The 16,583-nt window shown below is 48.5% G+C and overlaps 1 protein-coding gene across 22 annotated transcripts in view; it reads left to right on the top strand.

Moving 5' to 3' along the window:
• Positions 1–16,583, top strand: part of AKAP13 (A-kinase anchoring protein 13) — a 335,560-nt gene that overhangs the window by 167,187 nt on the left and 151,790 nt on the right. For all 22 annotated transcript variants that reach the window (XM_043554751.1, XM_043554750.1, XM_043554737.1 and 19 more), the window contains exons 6-7: positions 6,775–6,973; positions 9,581–12,659. In XM_043554751.1, coding sequence (XP_043410686.1) covers positions 6,775–6,973; positions 9,581–12,659 — 3,278 coding nt within the window. The remainder of the gene's footprint in view (positions 1–6,774; positions 6,974–9,580; positions 12,660–16,583) is intronic.

Below are 16,583 nucleotides of genomic sequence, written 5' to 3'. Positions count from 1 at the left end.
GGTCTGGCTGAATGTGACAGTCTAAGAAATTTTTAAGAGACCTCAATACTGTCTGGTGGAGTAGGAATGAAGCGTCTCCATGCTGCGTAATTGGCACCATTAGTAGTGACAGTACCCCTTTCTTCAGAGGGGTGGTGTCCTCCCTGGGAGGAGAAAGGACCTGGGGAGAGACTGCCACCCACAGCATTGACACGTTCTCATCTGTATAACGCTCATTTGGAAGCAACAACAACAAAACATCCCAGCTGAGGCTGTGGTGCCTGTTAATTCCCCAGTAGAAACAACCAGAATTGCAAGTAAACTTGTGGGTGTGCTTTTCTGTCTTGCCAGACTTGATTTGGTTGCAGTAAAATCTTTGTGTTACTTTTCTAAGGTAAACTTTAGATACTCAGGCATAGTCCCCTCTGTGGAAGAACTACAAAGCCGAGGGACAACGTAATTATGAACTGTGACCCAGAGAGGGCTTCTAATCAAGAGAGAAGGCTGGGCAGCTGATCTCCAAGTCCATAGGAGACTAAACAAGGAAAATGGCTGTGAAATGGGAAATGTGGTAGTTTTACATAAAGGAATTCTGTACTTTGGGGATTATAGAACATTTAGCTATGCCCCATGTTCTCACTGGGGAGGTGGGGAGAGGGGGAAGGTGGATGGAGAGAGAGCAGGGCTTTGACTTTCCTTCCCTGGGCTGGCCCCATCACCAGCCAGCAATTCTTTCTCTGCAGATGGTTTTATTTGACGATTTTCAGCTACTTAAAAGTTTGAACACTGTGTGTTAGCTATTTTTGTTGAAGTATACCAAGCCACAGCCACAATCTGCTGAGGCGCCTTGCAGCTCAGTCCTTGGCCTCGGAGCTGCTGTCTTCACATGCACCTGCTGCCCATTTGCTTCAGGGACACGGGTGACAGGCGGATGTTATCATTCATCAGAGCATGCTGTGGAAACCGATGAGGTTTGAACAGGTCACTTGACCATTTCGCTACCACTGCCATATGCAAAAGGGTGTTTGGCTATATTTATACCCTGTATTAATCTCTCTCTCTCTCTTTTTTTAACTTTTAACATTTATTTATTTTTGAGAGATGGGGAGGGGCAGAGAGAGGGAGACACAGAATCTGAAGCAGGCTCCAGGCTCTGAGCTGTCAGCACAGAGCCCGATGCGGGGCTCGAACTCACGGGCTGTGAGATCATGACCTGAGCTGAAGTCAGACGCTCAACTGACTGAGCCCCAGGCGCCCCTGTTAATAATCTCTTTTAAGATGTACATTGTTCTGGCTGTGAAATCGGATACATTCTGATCAACACTGCTACGATGTCATGTCATAATTCACTCAAGTTTTTTCCTTCCTAGTGATGCATAAAGTAACGACACCTTTACAAGAAGTAGCATTGTAATTTTGATGAAACATGGCATGTTTAGTGCATGAGATGCCACACTTGCAAGTGTAAAACTCCTAGTTCTTTCTTGCTTTCTCGCTTCCGTGAAAGGGACCATACCTCCAGTGAGCCAGACTGTGGCTGTGTAGGAGCGCTCCATGGTTGACCGTCGTCCGTGTGTTTGCACGTGTCCTGGAGAAGAGCTGCCATATTTATCTGGTGGCCCTGGCATCCAGTGGGATGTCTGCTGCTTAGTGGGTGTTGAGCAAATGTTTCCTTGAACGGTCTTTGAGAATTCCATTGTGAAGCAAGACCATAAAAACAAAGTTCTAGCTGGGAGTACTTAGAAAAAAGAAGGTAACTTAATTCAAGAGAAAATAATAAGTTGTGCCAGAAAGGGAGAGTTCTCTTAGGTCGTTACGTGAAGCAGCCATTATCGGCACTTCTCGATGTGTAATGATGTAGACACTGAACGCGGGTGTGACCGACATTAGAGCAGTTAGGAGGAGGAGGGGGCCGGCTGCGTTCAAGTGTTAGGGAGGCGGCACGTGGTGAGCTAAATACCCCCCTTCAGTGCGGGGGAGTCTGTTTGTGACGCCTCATCCGTCCCGGATCCCTCATCACTCTTCTGCGTACGTGGCTGTCTTGTTTTGTGATCCTGTTGTTGGAAGAGCGTGGATTTTCTGTAACATAGCCCCAGAATGTTAGGCCAGATTTACGTGTGTTACCAAGCCAGTGCCTTAACATGGACACGTTGCAGCTGTCATGCCAGCGAAGCTTGTGTCGCAGAGTGGAACGAGTCAGTTGTCATTCTGGCGTTCATAGCTGAGCAGCCTTGGTTCGTGAAGTTGGGTGGCTTTCTGCTTTGTATCCACACGGTGCATGTGGGGTGCTGCTCCGTAGAATGCTTAAGAGGAGAAGGGAAAGCCTAGGCGATGGGGGCATACACCGTGCCTGCTTCCCTCCCAGCAGACAGGCGATAATGGGAAGGCACAGCAAAACTTTGGGGCAGGAGAAGACCTCACTGTTGCCTTAAGATGATTCTGTTGGGTAGATTTGGGGAGCGGTGGCGGGTGTAGGGCAGCTGGCCTGTAGCAAGAGTGACTGCAAGAGTCCAGGTGACTCGGGGCCCGTAGGAAGTGAAGTAAGGCGCCGAATGGGAAAGCCAGAACCAGCAGGATGTTCTGAAGAAGGTAAGTGGTGTTACTAGGGATGACCACTGTTCATTCATGGAAATCAGTCGGGTTGCTGCCGCCTTGGGGGATGGGGGAACATGAAACTGAGTTTTGACATCGGAGAATGCCCACCGCACATTCTGGCGAAGACATGGAAGTCGGTGGAAGTGTGGGACAGGAACGCGGACTTTGCAGCTGGAGAGAGATTTGGGAGGTGGGGTGGGGCTGTGGGAAAGGAGGAAAGGAAGTGGGAGAGGGTAGGAAGCTGATGTGTGCTGTGCTCACATCCACCATGTGAGGAGGAGGAGAGAGAGCCAGAGAAAACCGGAGGAAAATAGGATGGTTCTTTATGAACGTCCAGAGAGAATAAAGTTCAGAAGAATCCAGTCGCTATTTTAAAAGTCTGCAAAACTTGAGGGTGACGGGGACAGAGAAAAGCCACCGGATTTGTTATTTTCTTATCAGTGGACACCCGTGACCGTGAGGTTTTAGTGGCCAGTGGAGTGAGGGGGAGCCAAATTGCAGAGCCTTGAAATGTTTGGGTGACTGGTGCCGAGGCGGGGAGGGGGGGTGTGGACAAAGTGGGTCAGTGAGTTGACAGCAGTGTTTCTCAAAGTCAGCACGACTGCCAGTCTGGGCCTGGTCATCCCTCGTGGGGAGCTGTCCTGTGCATTGCAGAACCTCCCCCCACCCACCCACCCACCCAAGGTGTGACCACCAGAAAATGTCTCCGCTGTCAGATGCCCCCCAGGCGCCAGATTCCTCCGTGAGATCTGGTCTCCAGGGCGGAGTGCAGATTTATGCTGCTGCTTCTTGACCCAGCAGGGCCCCAGGAATCCCTTCTGCTGCCACCGCCCCTCTGTCTCCTGCTGGTGGTTTAACCGCACTGGTAGGCAGGCGGGAAGGAGCTGGTCCAGAAGTGGGTGGAAAACAGCAGGCAGCCAGGGGAGCATTACCCCGTCAGGTACCGAGGGAGGGCAGGCGGAACAGAGCAAACACAGTGTTGGGAAGGGGCGTCTTTGACGCTGGGGGGTGGTGGGCAGAGCCATCTGTTAGTGGATGAAGACGGTTTTAGCTCCCTTTAGGTGGTCTCAAGCTTCTAAGACGGGCAGAAAGGTCACCCAAGAGTGAAGTAGACAAGGTTAAGGCTGGGCCTTTGACGAAATTATAGAAAGTTTCACTAACACACAAGTGAGTAAGAGCATTAACAGACCAGCAACAAGTCCTTGCTCAATAGGGGATTTGAAAAAATTTGTTAAAAACATGAATTAAAATCTTGGGGAAGAAAACCTAAAACCCAGCCACTGTGACACTATTTTCATTTGTGCATTTTACTGCCTAGACTTACAGTTTTATGCTTTTTATTTTGCTTATTTCACTGAATGTTGTAGATTTCAGTGTTGCTGAACTATTATTTCAGTTATTTGTGATGGCTACGTAATAGTCCAGAATCAAATAGCCCTCTCATTACTGACCAGGGGTTGTCCAGTTTTTAATACTATTATACCTAAAGTTGCAGTAAACGTTCTTATGCCTGGAGTTTTGCCACATTTTATTAGTGGGTTCAGTAAAAATTTTGTATGATGCTGAACACAGAGCACAGAATGTATTGGCTTAAAATGCCGCCTCAGTGAGGTGTTCCTGTCCCACCACACTGCTTTGTTTCTCTCCATAGCACTTGCTGTCTTCCAGAATACCAGTTGTTTTATTTAATCTGGCTGTTCTTGTCTCCTTTGCTAAGTATAGAAGTTCCAGCAGGGTAAGGATTTTGGTTTGTATCACCAGCACCTGGAATGCTTCCTGGCACACAGATACTTGCTGAATGGTGGGCTTGACCCAGACCTGCAGGCACGATGGGTTTGGAAGGGTGTCAGCACCAGGTGTTTCCAGAAGTCAGTGGGAGAATAATTGCATTGACTGGTCTTTGGTATCTAGACATACTAGGAAGCAACATAAATTCACAGGGACAGTGAGTCAGGAGATGGAAGGGTTATTGGCACCTGGAGGGGACTGTGGCAACGGAAGCACCTTCCTCTGGAAAGAGAGCCTGGGAATGGTAGAAGGTAGATCGTCTGTGGTTACAGATGGCAGTTTCTCAAGGTTTAGACAGTAGAAAGGAAGCAGTTCGAGAGTTAATAGTGGCAAGGTTGGTGGAGAATTCCATTTTGCTGGGAATGGAGTGCATCACTTTTTAATTGCCCCTTCCTCGGCAAACAGTCCTCTCTTCTTAGTGGATTATACTTGGTTCATGCTGGGATGGGGTCTGTAAATCAGGTTTTGTTTTCAGAGGTCTTTTCTTAGTGGAGTATGGCTGTAGGAGGTAATCTGAGTAATCAGCTATGCTACCGATTCTGTCAGACAGTTAACCAGAGTTAGCGACAATGGCAACCCAAATTGAGCTTCAAAACTCCGTTTACAGAGAAGTCACGCCCCTTTATTTGGTATAGCTGATTGGTCACTTAGTCGAGTCATTCAGTTGAACCTTTAAGTGACTATCTTATAAGTGGAATTGACCCTTGAACAGTCCATTGTTGGCGCAGGGGGCGAACCCTCTGTGCAATCAAAAATCGAATGTAAGTATAGACTCCCCAAAAACCTAATAGCCTACTGTTGCTTGGAAGCCTTATCAATAACATAAACAGCCAGTTAATGTAAACTTTGTATGCTACATGCATTACGCACTGTAATCTTCTAGTAAAGGAGCCCAGAGAAAAGAAGATGTTACCGAGAAAGTCATAAGGAAGAGAAAATACGTTTATAGAACCGTACTGTATTTCTGGGGAGAAAAACCTGTGTGTAAATGGACCCGTGCAGTTCAAACCCCCGTTGCCCAAGAAGAGTCAACTGTACTTTTCTTTTCTTTTTTTTTTTTTCTCAACATTTTTTATTTATTTTTTTGGGACAGAGAGAGACAGAGCATGAACGGGGGAGGGGCAGAGAGAGAGGGAGACACAGAATCGGAAACAGGCTCCAGGCTCTGAGCCATCAGCCCAGAGCCTGACGCGGGGCTCGAACTCACGGACTGCGAGATCGTGACCTGGCTGAAGTGGGACGCTTAACCGACTGCGCCACCCAGGCGCCCTGTACTTTTCTTTTTGAGGTCACTTCACTCAGAGTAGAGCGACCTGGTAAGCACATAAGGATTTAGCCGAGTGTATGCCAAGTTCATTTTAAGCAACTGCTGGGGTGTCATTCATGAGTATGGACATTACAGTGGTTTTCTTTTGGAACAGTCTTCATTGTTACTCAGCCAGCATACAATTATTCACTTGTGGGCTTTCTTATATAACGTATTGTTAGTTTCAAATTCCAGTTATTATCTGGTGAGTTGTTAATGACAGACAGGTGTGATTTAGTAAATAAAACACTGCAGAGAGGGAGTCGTGTGTCATCCCTCCCATTTGTCCGTGGGTGGCATGTCTGTTTCTTCTTCATGCTTCATTCTTAATTCTTCCATTTTAAAACAGAACGATCTCAAACGTAGCCTTCCTCCTCCTTCCAGAATCTGTGGGGTACTTTACCAATCTCCTGGTTCATAAAGAGAATTTATGTTTTGAGGCCTTTCCCAGAAATGCTTTTTTTTACACACCTGTGCCTTTGTCGGCCTTATTTCATTTATTACGATACTAGTTGAGCAAGGTTGTTTGTTTTCCAAATGAAAAAAATTTGAACTTGGAGTTCTTAGAACCAAGTGGTTTCCTAATTGTATTGACAAGAATAGCGTATATGGCATCCAGTCGTGGTCTATACGGTTGACTTTGAGGTTGTCAACAAAAGTTGGAGTGCCCTTGCGTGGGTCGTACTGACTACTTCTTCACTTCCCAGTATAGTCGCTGCAGTTAACGTGTGGTGTAACCCAATTTGAGAGAAATGCATAATAAGCCTTGCTTCTAGTGAAAACCAGGCTAAGACCATCCTCCTCACATTTCCTCATTAAGTTGATTGTTAGCATAATATTAACTATTTTAAGCTCCCAGACCTCTCTTTATCTTGATCAAAACATCATTGTTTAGGAGGAATCCTGCAGTTCTCATTTAATCCATTTGTGACCTCTTCTGAGGAGGATGGAGCAGTTAGTTAGGGCCATGCCTGAATCCCTGGGGAAGTGCCCAAACCAGACTTCTGCTGCAGGTCCCCCAGAGCAGCCGGGTAAGAGCAGAGGGCTGGCGCTGAGCCGCTGGGAGCAGAATGTACGTGTGTTAACCAGCAGTTGCCTGCTTCCAGGGAGAACGCCGGAGAACCAGACTCCTGGAGCCGTCTATCCTATGAGATACCTTACGGAGACTGTTCTGTGAGGCACCATCGAGAGCTGGACGTCTATACGTTAACCTCTGAGTCCGAAGCGCATCATGAACCCCCATTTCCTGGAGACCGTTGCACTGGACACATATTTAAACTTAGGAACATCCAACAGCAGCTAATGGTAAGGAAGAAAATGTCCATTTTCAGGCTTTTGTGCCCTTACTCTTTCCCCTAGTGAACCTTGCTATAATTGGAGCCTAAAAATGCTCTCCTCACAGATTGTGAAACCCCTTAGGGCAGTTTTAGTGGTGTTGGATGTTACCACTTACAGATAGGGGGCGGCAGCAGGAGGCCGCGGGCAGTTTTCTTTCTTTCTTTTTTTTCTTGCCATGTTTTTGAAATAATGAAAGATACACGTACACACTGCAGATGCAGAAACATACGCAACAACTAGAACTCCGTTTTCCTAGCTTCAAGGGAAATTCGTCTGTTTATAAATTTGTCAGTTTAGCTTTATAAAACTGAGCAAAACAGTTCCTGAGTTGGTTGCTATACTCAGAAATAAAGCCTCACAACTAGTCCAGTGAGCGATGATAATGTTACTATATTTAAATTGATAGTTGGATGGTAAAAAGATCACTAAAAAAATAAAGATTTTATAATCCACTCAAGCCTTCAAGATAAAGTTGTTGCCAGACGTAAAAACATTACAGACTCCCTGGTAGCATTTATTATGCATAATATAAACGTCATATGGGTACATGTCTCTTGGCCATAACATCTGAAGGCTAAGTTTACATAATTTTTCCACCCAGTTTATTTCAGAGCTGATTTGATTTGGAGAAAGCTTGACAGTAATTTCATTTAAGGTCGTCTAGGGTCAACTCAGTACCGGAGGCCTCTTTGGGAGCAGGCATTATTTTTGAGGTCAGCAGGCCAAGACACCCCACAGCAGGGCTGTGTGATGGGCCTGCCTTCCCCTTTCTGAATCGTGCACGCCCAGAACAGGCATCATTTTGTTTTGCTCTGAATGGACTGCTGAGTCCGATTTTCCTTTAGAGCTCTTCTTACTGGGTGAATGACGGTCCACTTGAAAATCTCAGCTTGCAGGTGCCAAAGTTACTGTCTCGTATGGGAATGCTTGACGGGAAACTATGAGAAATGAAAACTCGGAGAGGATACATGCTGTTAGGAGCTTTTAAAGTTGTTTGCGAAACACCACTTGTTTCTGGAACGTTCACCCTTTATTAAATGTAATGACTTGCTTTCATAATTTTTAGGGGACGGTTACATTCTCAGCAACAGTGGAAGCAAATTAATTTGAACACTCTAAGCAGCATAGCACAAAAGCTTTTACTGAAAATCCACTTTTTGCTGGGGGGGTGGCGGGGAGGGCGGTACTCTCTTACTAGAAAGACTTTAGTGAGCATACCACATATTACACTTGCACATGGAAATTTCTACAATAGGCCCGGTTAATAGACAGGACTAGTGTGATGTAGGAGAACTGTTAAGTGCTTACTGAGAGAGTAAATGAACCAGAGAGGGCACAGTAGATCTGTGTGAGACCATTGCAGTAGGTCAGACAGTGGGGAAGAGCGAAGCCAGATGTCTTACAAATAGTTTCTATGTGTTGAACAAATAGTAGTATTGTAAGAATTCCTGAAACCTTGGTATAAAAGACAAACCAACCCCAAAGATGAGCTGTGTTTTTCTCCATTTTTCCTAAGCCTTGTCTAAAAGTACATTTGAATTTTGCATGCTTATAACCTTAAATTAACTCTAGGCTTTATTTTTTCCAACATTGTATTGTAAATCTGTATTTCAGATTTCACTGTGGTCTTCATAGTTCACATGTATGTAACAGCTTGGCATCTGTCATCAGGTTGAACGACTGTGATTTTTTTTTTTTAACCATTCCTGTATAGTTGGTTATATTTGTTTGTGTTTTTTAAAATACTGCAAAGTTGCAAAATGTAATTTTGAGATGACCTACAATATCATCAAGCCACCGTACTTTCTAAGAATAATCAAGAATTTGGTATTATGGGGAACCTGGGTGGTTCAGTCAGTTGAACATTCGACTTCAGCTCAGGTCACGATCTCATGGTTCATGAGTTTGAGCCCCGCATTGGGCTGTCTGCACAGAGCCTGCTTCAGATCCTCTGTCCCCTTCTCTTTACCCCTCACCCTGTGCATGAGCGTGCGTGCACGCTCTCAAAAATAAACATGGAAAAAAGTTTTTTAAAGAATTGGTTATTATTAGTTTGATATGTTCTTGTTTAATGTTTGGTACTAGATAACAGAGGAACTGCTTTTTTTTTTTTTTTTTAAAGTAAAAGAATATCCCCTATCTACTTAAAATTTTTTTTAAGTTTATTTTGAGAGTGGCGAGGGGCAGAGAGAGGTGGAGACAGAATTTTAAGGCTCCACACTGAACGTGGTCATGGGGCCTGATGTCAAAAACCGTGAGATCGTGACCTGAGTCGAAATCAAGAGTCAGACGCTTTTTGGACTGAGCCATCCAGGCGCCCCTCTCCCATCAACCTTTCCAGAATGAGTTCATAAAATTTAGGAAATACTCATCTTGTATATTCTTGGCCATTTTTATCTTTCCAGTGGATATGCAGCTACAAGAGAAAATGTGTTTGTATCTATTTAGATCAGCTTACCATGTGATCATAGGGCTGGAAAGGCAATGAGCGGTCTCCGGCAGGAGTTTTGCGTATAGGTGTCAGTGCCCTCTTCCCAGGGACCGTTCTTAAAAGTATCTTTCATTTCCTCCTAGAAAACAAACCTTAAGCAGATGGACAATCCCATGCCCTTAATGGTGACAGCACAGGATCCTTCAGGTGTGCCCGCTGCTCAGGATACAGACAGCCAGTGTCTCTGCTGTGCATCAGCCCCCAGGGACGGCCAGCAGCGCCCTCTTCCCGAAGACACCGCAAGCTCTCCGTGCTGCCCAGGGAGCACTGCCGGGGGGATTGCAAGTTCCTGCGATTTGTCAGGTGTGGCTAAGGAGGAGCACACAGACTGTTCCTGCGGGAGGAGAACTGCAGGCGTGGAGAGAAAAGGGGAAGAGGTGGAGGCAGCACGCGCTGCGGACTGCGGAGCCGCATCTGGCCCCAGCCACTGCCTGCAGAGTGTGCCCGATTGTGGAGGAAAGGGCGCAGGGGGCGTCCCCTGCTGTGGACTCAGAAATGGAGAAACTGGAACAGAATCTGCCGCACTGGCCGCGGACCAGGAGTCTCCAGGCGCCGGAGACCACGTCCCGCAGGGAGACGTGGCCATGCAGCCGGGCACCGCTGCCATTCGGCATCTGTCTGGAGGGGAGCTTGCAGTCAGCGTCCCAGCGACTGCTGGGGACCCAAAATGTGATCTCGGGAACACAGACACCCCCACCCAGAAGAACGTGCTCGAAGCTGGGGGGAGCACGGGCGAAGAGGTTGCCAGCTCTGGTGTCAGCACGGCTGGAGCCTGTGATGGAAGAGGCCCGAGGAAGCCTGCAGGTGAAGCCGGCGCTCCTCACGGCATCCCTGCCACTGCTTCCCTGGAGGCTTCCAGACCTGTCGAGTGTTCACCTGCAGGCAGTAACGGAGAAGCCTCCACCGTCAGAACTGCAGAGACTGAAACTTCGCGAGGTTGTGAGGGGGGCGCTGGGGTTCCACTAAATCCGAGCCCCCCAGTACTTGCAGCTGCAGCAGAAGACACGCCTGCCGATGGGTTTGAGCCCTGTGCTCCCTTGGCAGGCACAAGTGTGCCAGCATCGCCCTCTGGCCTAACCTTTCCTGGGCCCCAAAAAGACACGGCAAACCAGGAGCCAGGAACGGATTCACCTCCCATCCAAAGCCCAAACGGCGAATCACCCCTCTGTCCCCCCACTGGAGGTGGCAAGCCGTGTGCTGTCTCCACGCGGCAGCAGGACATGGTGACTTCTGGTGGTGTGTTGGCCGCGGAACGCTGTGATGACATAGTTACCCAGCCTGAAAGCAGCCCCCCAGGACTGCCCCCCACGCAGCATCCACCCCCTGCCGCCTGCTGTGAAGGTCCACGGGCTAGCCCGGCCGCCCCTGGCCCTGTGCGAGATACCCAGGAACATGTGGCATTTTGTTGTCTTGAAGTTTCGGATACGAAGGGCCAAGGAGGAGATTTGAAATTAGAAACCAACTCAACAGATATGCTCGGGGTGCGTCCGCACGCTGCTGCCCTCGGAGCCGAGAAGGAGCTGGTGCCGGACCAGGCAGTGACATCAGACAGGGCTTTTTCTCTGGCAGGCGGTTCAGGCAGTGAATCAGTAACCAAAGATGACGCGCTTTCTCTTGTCCCCTCCCAGAAAGAAAAGGGAACAGCAGCTCCTGGACTGCACACGGCTCCAGACGGTAGAGATGGCCCGGGCGGAGGTGCGAATGAGCCCCTAGAAGACGGCGCCGCAGGCCTGCCCGTGCCCTCCGCCGCTCTCCAGCTTCAGCCCAGCATGGGGAATACCAGTCCCACGGCACTTGGCGAGGAACAAGGGGGACCCTGCCTCTCAGCAGCCCCCGAAGTTCCGAATCTCGAGGGCGGCGCGGACTCTTCTCTGCTGCCTGCGGGGAAGGCCACCGTGGCCTCCAGTTCCATTTTGACTGAAGAAGGGAAAAATCTGGTGCTTCCAGAAAGCTCTGAAGCTCAGGGACAGGGTGGCAGGGATAAAGCAGTGACTTGTTCCCCTGTTAAGGAAGACACGCTTTCCTTGGGAACGTTTCAGGAAGAGTGGAGAACCCCACCTCCCGGACAGGAGGCGCAGGGACTCCGTGGAGAGCCCGGCTCCGCTGGCTGTGCTGAGGACAGAGCCCTGGAGCACGGCAACACGCTGGACACGCCCTCGGCCTGCCTTGATGCAGAAACTCAGCAAAACAAGGAAGTGGCCCCACCAGTCTCGCCACCGACTGAAGGTGGGGCTGCACAGAGCCTGGTGCCGCCGGGAGCCGGGCTGGCTGCAGCCCCACGCCAGGAAGCCCTGGGTGCAGAGCAGGGCAGCTCGGCTCCCTCGCCAGGGCTCTTACCAGATGGGGCTGAGGCTCAGCCTTGCAGTCGAGCTTTTGCTCTGGATGCTGGAGTGCAAAACCTTAACTCCCAGGGAATAAACCCTGCTTATGAGGTGAACGGAAAGGTGGCCTTGGATGTCGCCGTGGCTAACGCTTTACCAGGCACCGTTGGGGCCGGGAGACAGGCCGCATCACACAACACACAAGACCTCCCGCTTCCAAAAGCCTCGTTGAGCCAGGAGGAGAATATGATCCTGGGGTCGCCAGGAGCTTTACCAGACAGAGGAGTGACTGACCCACAGGGCGCTGCGACTCCAGAGTTGCTCCCTCTCGGTTGGAAGGAAGCGGACCACGGCAGCAGCTTGGGCAGCTCCGGGAAGGCACAGGTGGACACCCAGGCACATCACATCCTACGGCAGCCTGTTGCCACAGAGGTCCCCCCGGAGGCCGGGCTCCCACGCACTGGTGACCAGGCCCCAGCCGGGGAAAGGAGCGCTCCCCCTCTGCCCTGTGCTGCGCATCTGCCCGAGAGTGCCGACTCCATCGAGGAGGCCGCGAGTCGCATTGTGGAGGCCGTCCTAGATCAAGTCAAGGCCTCGGGAGCACTCCTCACTGGGCGGGGGACCAGTCACATGTCACTGTCCAGTCCTCCAGAGTCAGGCCCGGTGACCGAGCGGCCAGTGAGTGCTTCTGCAGGGAACGGGATCGCCTTTGTGCCTGGGCAGACCCCACAAACGGGCAGTGTTCGTGAAGAAGCCCCTGGCAACCTCGCAGGGTGTTCGGCTGAAAGCGGGGAGCTGGAGAAGATGAATCTGCCTGCTGACGGACCTGAGCCGGCAACAGGTAAGCAGAGCAGAATACAAAAGTCCCAGCTTGTGGAACAGATTCCCTGAAGAGTGTCTGAGACGTGCTGGCAAAAAGTGGGCGTCTCTGTGGTTTTAGAAGCGTCTTTCATTCATTGGGTACGTTGCCAGGTTCACAGCAACCACCACCACCACCACCCCCCCCCCCCCCGCCCCGCCCGCCGTCAGGACAGGCACGTCAGCACGGGGTTGGACAGATTTTGCTTCCTGTATTGCAGACTCCTGGCTTGTTTGATTAAGCCTGTCACACCAGGGCAGTGGGAGTTTTGTTCACCGAGAAAATTGTCTAGCGTGCAGGTGCTTTGCAGCGATAAAGGAATTTAGCAGATGTTTTTATCCGTGTGGCTCAGTCCTTTTCTCTAGAACTGTGAAAAAGCAGTGCTGCAAAAACATGTTTTGCTTACAAGCCCGGAGCACTTTTCTTCCCCTGTCGTCCTGGTCCGTGTCCTGAGCAAATAGAGTCAGGGTGGTTTCGTGAAACAGCTGTAAGTGTCGTTCTGTGCGCGTGACCCCACGTCCAAAATGGTGGCATTAGGTCATTGGGGAGGGGTGGGGGAGGGGCGCGGAGAGAACGCCCTCCCTTTCCTGCCCGCGGAGCCGACTTCCAGCTCCATTGCCTCTTGCTCTCGGGCAGCAGTCTGGGAGCGCAGGCCCCCCGTGCAGCGCAGGGCATGGGATGCAGGATGTCCGCCCGAGTGCGCTGAGCCGCCGTCACAGGGCACACGTTGTGTCTGCTTATCTGGGTGAAGCAGCTGTTCCGAGCAGATTGCTCGCACAGCAGCCTGTCCCATATGTGGGTAACCATGTCCAGAGAGAGCAGACAGAAACCGCTGTTGCTCAGTGGAAATAAATGACGTGAATAAAACTTCTTGGGGGTTGAGGCTGAAGCCGAACCAGAGGCCCAACGTGGTGCAGCCGTTAAAGGTCAGTTTCGATTCGCACTTTGATGCCACCACCTGTTACCAGGTGTGGACCGAGGACCCACCTCCATGCTTGCCCCCAGGCTGCAGAGGTAAGAAGGAGCCTGATTTGTTTTTGTGGTTTGTTTTTGCTGTTTTTTCCAATTTTTGAAAATCGGGTTAAGTGTGGTAGGTGTTAAGAGGGTGGGGGTGGGGTGTGTAGAGAAACAAACAGACACAACAAGAGGTTGCTTAGGAAAGAGAGTAACCTCAACCCCGTGGGCATTCTCCCCGATGAGGGGTCTTTAGCCATTTATAATCTTTTTTCCCCCCATGGAAGGCTTTAAGAAACCCGAAGTAGTGTGTTTTTGGTGAGGTGAGGTTTTTAGTTCTATTCATGTTTTGGATTGTCAGTGATAGAAATTTGTTGGCCGCTGGCTCAGAGTTTAAATGAAAAGGTCTCTAATTTTTAAAATAAGATACAACAACAAGTCTATTTTGGGGGCCCTGGCAGGTTGACATTTCAGAAGAATAGGGAGTGGCTGTAAGCTGATGCCGGGCTGTGTTCTCTTCATTCGGGCGCTATGTCTTTGGCCACACGGGCTGGAATTATTTGTTTTTCTGGCTCAGCAGTCAAAATTTAACCCAAGCAACTGCAAATTATGTGAAGTTTGTGTCTGTAACACCCAGAGAGAAGAGGTAGAAACCAGGGGAAATTTCAGACTTTGATTTTCCGGTGGTACGTAGCAATGGTATAGACGCTAAGAGATGATTTTTAAGATTTTGAGGTTTCAGGAAGGAAAATGAGCTGAAGTTTCAGCAGTGTGTCTGCGTTTACAGTTGGTTGTTATGTGTGGGCGAGTTGTTCTGCTCCCAGGAGGAGTCATATGTGTTCAAGGCTCATGATCTTATATTGCAGAGTAGCCAGTCATGAAGAAGTAAGTGCTTTCTTTGGGGTGGGGGGAATGCCAGGATCAGGGAAAGTCCCTGGTCACATTGCCCTGGAGACAAAGCACCTGAGTGTGATCTCAGCCAAAGGGTATTTTCTGGGAAGTTTACATTCCTGGATTTACACATACTCTTTTATGAGTGAAGAGACTTTGGTTCAGCTGTTGATTTGGAACAAGCCACATGGCTTTGGCCTCTGTTTTTATATGCTGCTGCAGATAAAGCCAAATAGAAATTAAGATGAGAAAACACGAAAGTTCTGGTTAGAGACAGGGGATGTGGCCCCTCACCCGAGTGCATTGATCACAGTGGTTTGGGAAGTTAGTTGTACTTGACTGAGCCAGGCCAGGCCCGTAGAAATTCCCAGCACCCCTGTGCCTCAGTAATCACTGTTCACCGTTGTGATTGGTCGCTGCTTGCCAAGGTCCATATTTTCACTAGACGGGTATAGGATGGTAAGGTTGTGTCAAAAATTACACCCCCCAAATAAATAAAAGTCATCAACCACCAGAGGAAAAAAATGACTCTTACTTAGAAATGTTTTGATTAGGGAGTCCTTCTTGAGGGGATTGCCTACTCCAATTGTTTTCACTTTATTTACATTTTCTGAAACGTAAGGTAGAGTTTGATTCTTTGGGCAAGGAAACTTGTTTTTGCCCGCTTTTAAATTGCTAGTAAGATTGTATAATTATAAACGGGGGCAAAGGAAGAATTTATAAATGTTCATCAATAGGAATGTCACATTCCTAAATCTGAAGTAGATCTTTGGGCACATCATAATGTGTATTAGAATAAAATCTTAGTAGGATTTATTCTTTGGTGAAAGAAACTCTTCTGCCCTTTGATGTAGTGAACATTTTTTTTTCCACCGGAGCAGTGGCATGACTAGATGAAAACCAGCCACAGAAAAATTTCCACATGAAATTGAGGTGATAGTTCTATTTTTATCTGTATTGTCAAGGTGAATTTTTACCCTTCACTTAACAATGTCAAAGCATGAATTTGCCTCAGACGTTCATTTTATCAGTTCTTTCCTGTATTTGCTTGACCATGTGGTGGTCAGGTAACAAAAACCATGACAGCTTGGTCTGGTGAACATAATTCTAAAGAAAATGTATAAAAACATTTTCTTTACAAAAAGGAATTCCAGGGCTCCTGGAGGCTCAGGTGGTTGAGCACCTGACTCCTGGTTTCAGCTCAGGTCATGAGCCCCATGTCGGGCTCCGTGCTGAGCATGGAGCCTGCTTGGGATTCTCTCTCTGTCCCTCTCTCCCCCTCTCCCCGCTCTCCCCCACACTCTCAAAAATAAAATAAAATTAAAAAGAAAAAAAAATTCGTTGGGGCACCCTGGCTGGCTTAGTGGAGCATGCAACTCTTGATCTCAGTGTCATGAGTTCAAGCCCCACGTTGGGTGTGGAGATTACTTAAAAATAAATATCTTTAAAAAAAAAAAAAAAAAGGTGGCGGGGAGAGAGAATTCCTTGTTTGTGATTATGTTTTGGTTTAGGGAGAAATAAAATTAAAACAAAATGTAATTTACCAGGACACTTCAGTCTTGTCCCTTGCAGTGATGGATAGATGAGAGTGTGCAAGTATGTTTTTAAAGAAAGTCAGACCCTTCTTAAAGGCTTTATCTCATTCCCAGCAGGTCTTTCCTCTTTGTGCTGTGCAAACATAAACATCTTGGTCCCTTTGATGGTGATCAAGATGGACTACCTGGCTGTAGCTATTAATCTGTTTCCTTGAAGCTTGTGAATGTCCTTTTCCACATGCAGTCAGTACATACTCGAGATCTGTGAGGAAAAGCCCATAGTGAAAATGGAAGTTGAGTAGACGTCGAACTGGATGTTGCCTTAGCCGCAAACCCCTACAGAGGCCAGGGGAAAACCGAACAACCCTGTGATAAAGGACTAGCTCAGCACGGGGTCCGAAATGACACCAGCTCCACTTGAATACTTCCCTGTGTAACGCAAAAGCAAACAAAACACGTGAAGCCTGCAGCGAGTTGTGTAAACAGTAAGACAACGGGATTTGATTTTTCAGATGTGCTTTGTAAC

This window comes from Prionailurus bengalensis, chromosome B3 (genome assembly GCF_016509475.1).
Source record: "Prionailurus bengalensis isolate Pbe53 chromosome B3, Fcat_Pben_1.1_paternal_pri, whole genome shotgun sequence".
NCBI classification, from domain to species: Eukaryota; Metazoa; Chordata; class Mammalia; order Carnivora; family Felidae; genus Prionailurus; species Prionailurus bengalensis.
Note: the sequence above shows the minus strand (reverse complement) of the source record. Positions and strands in the feature narration are given on the sequence as shown.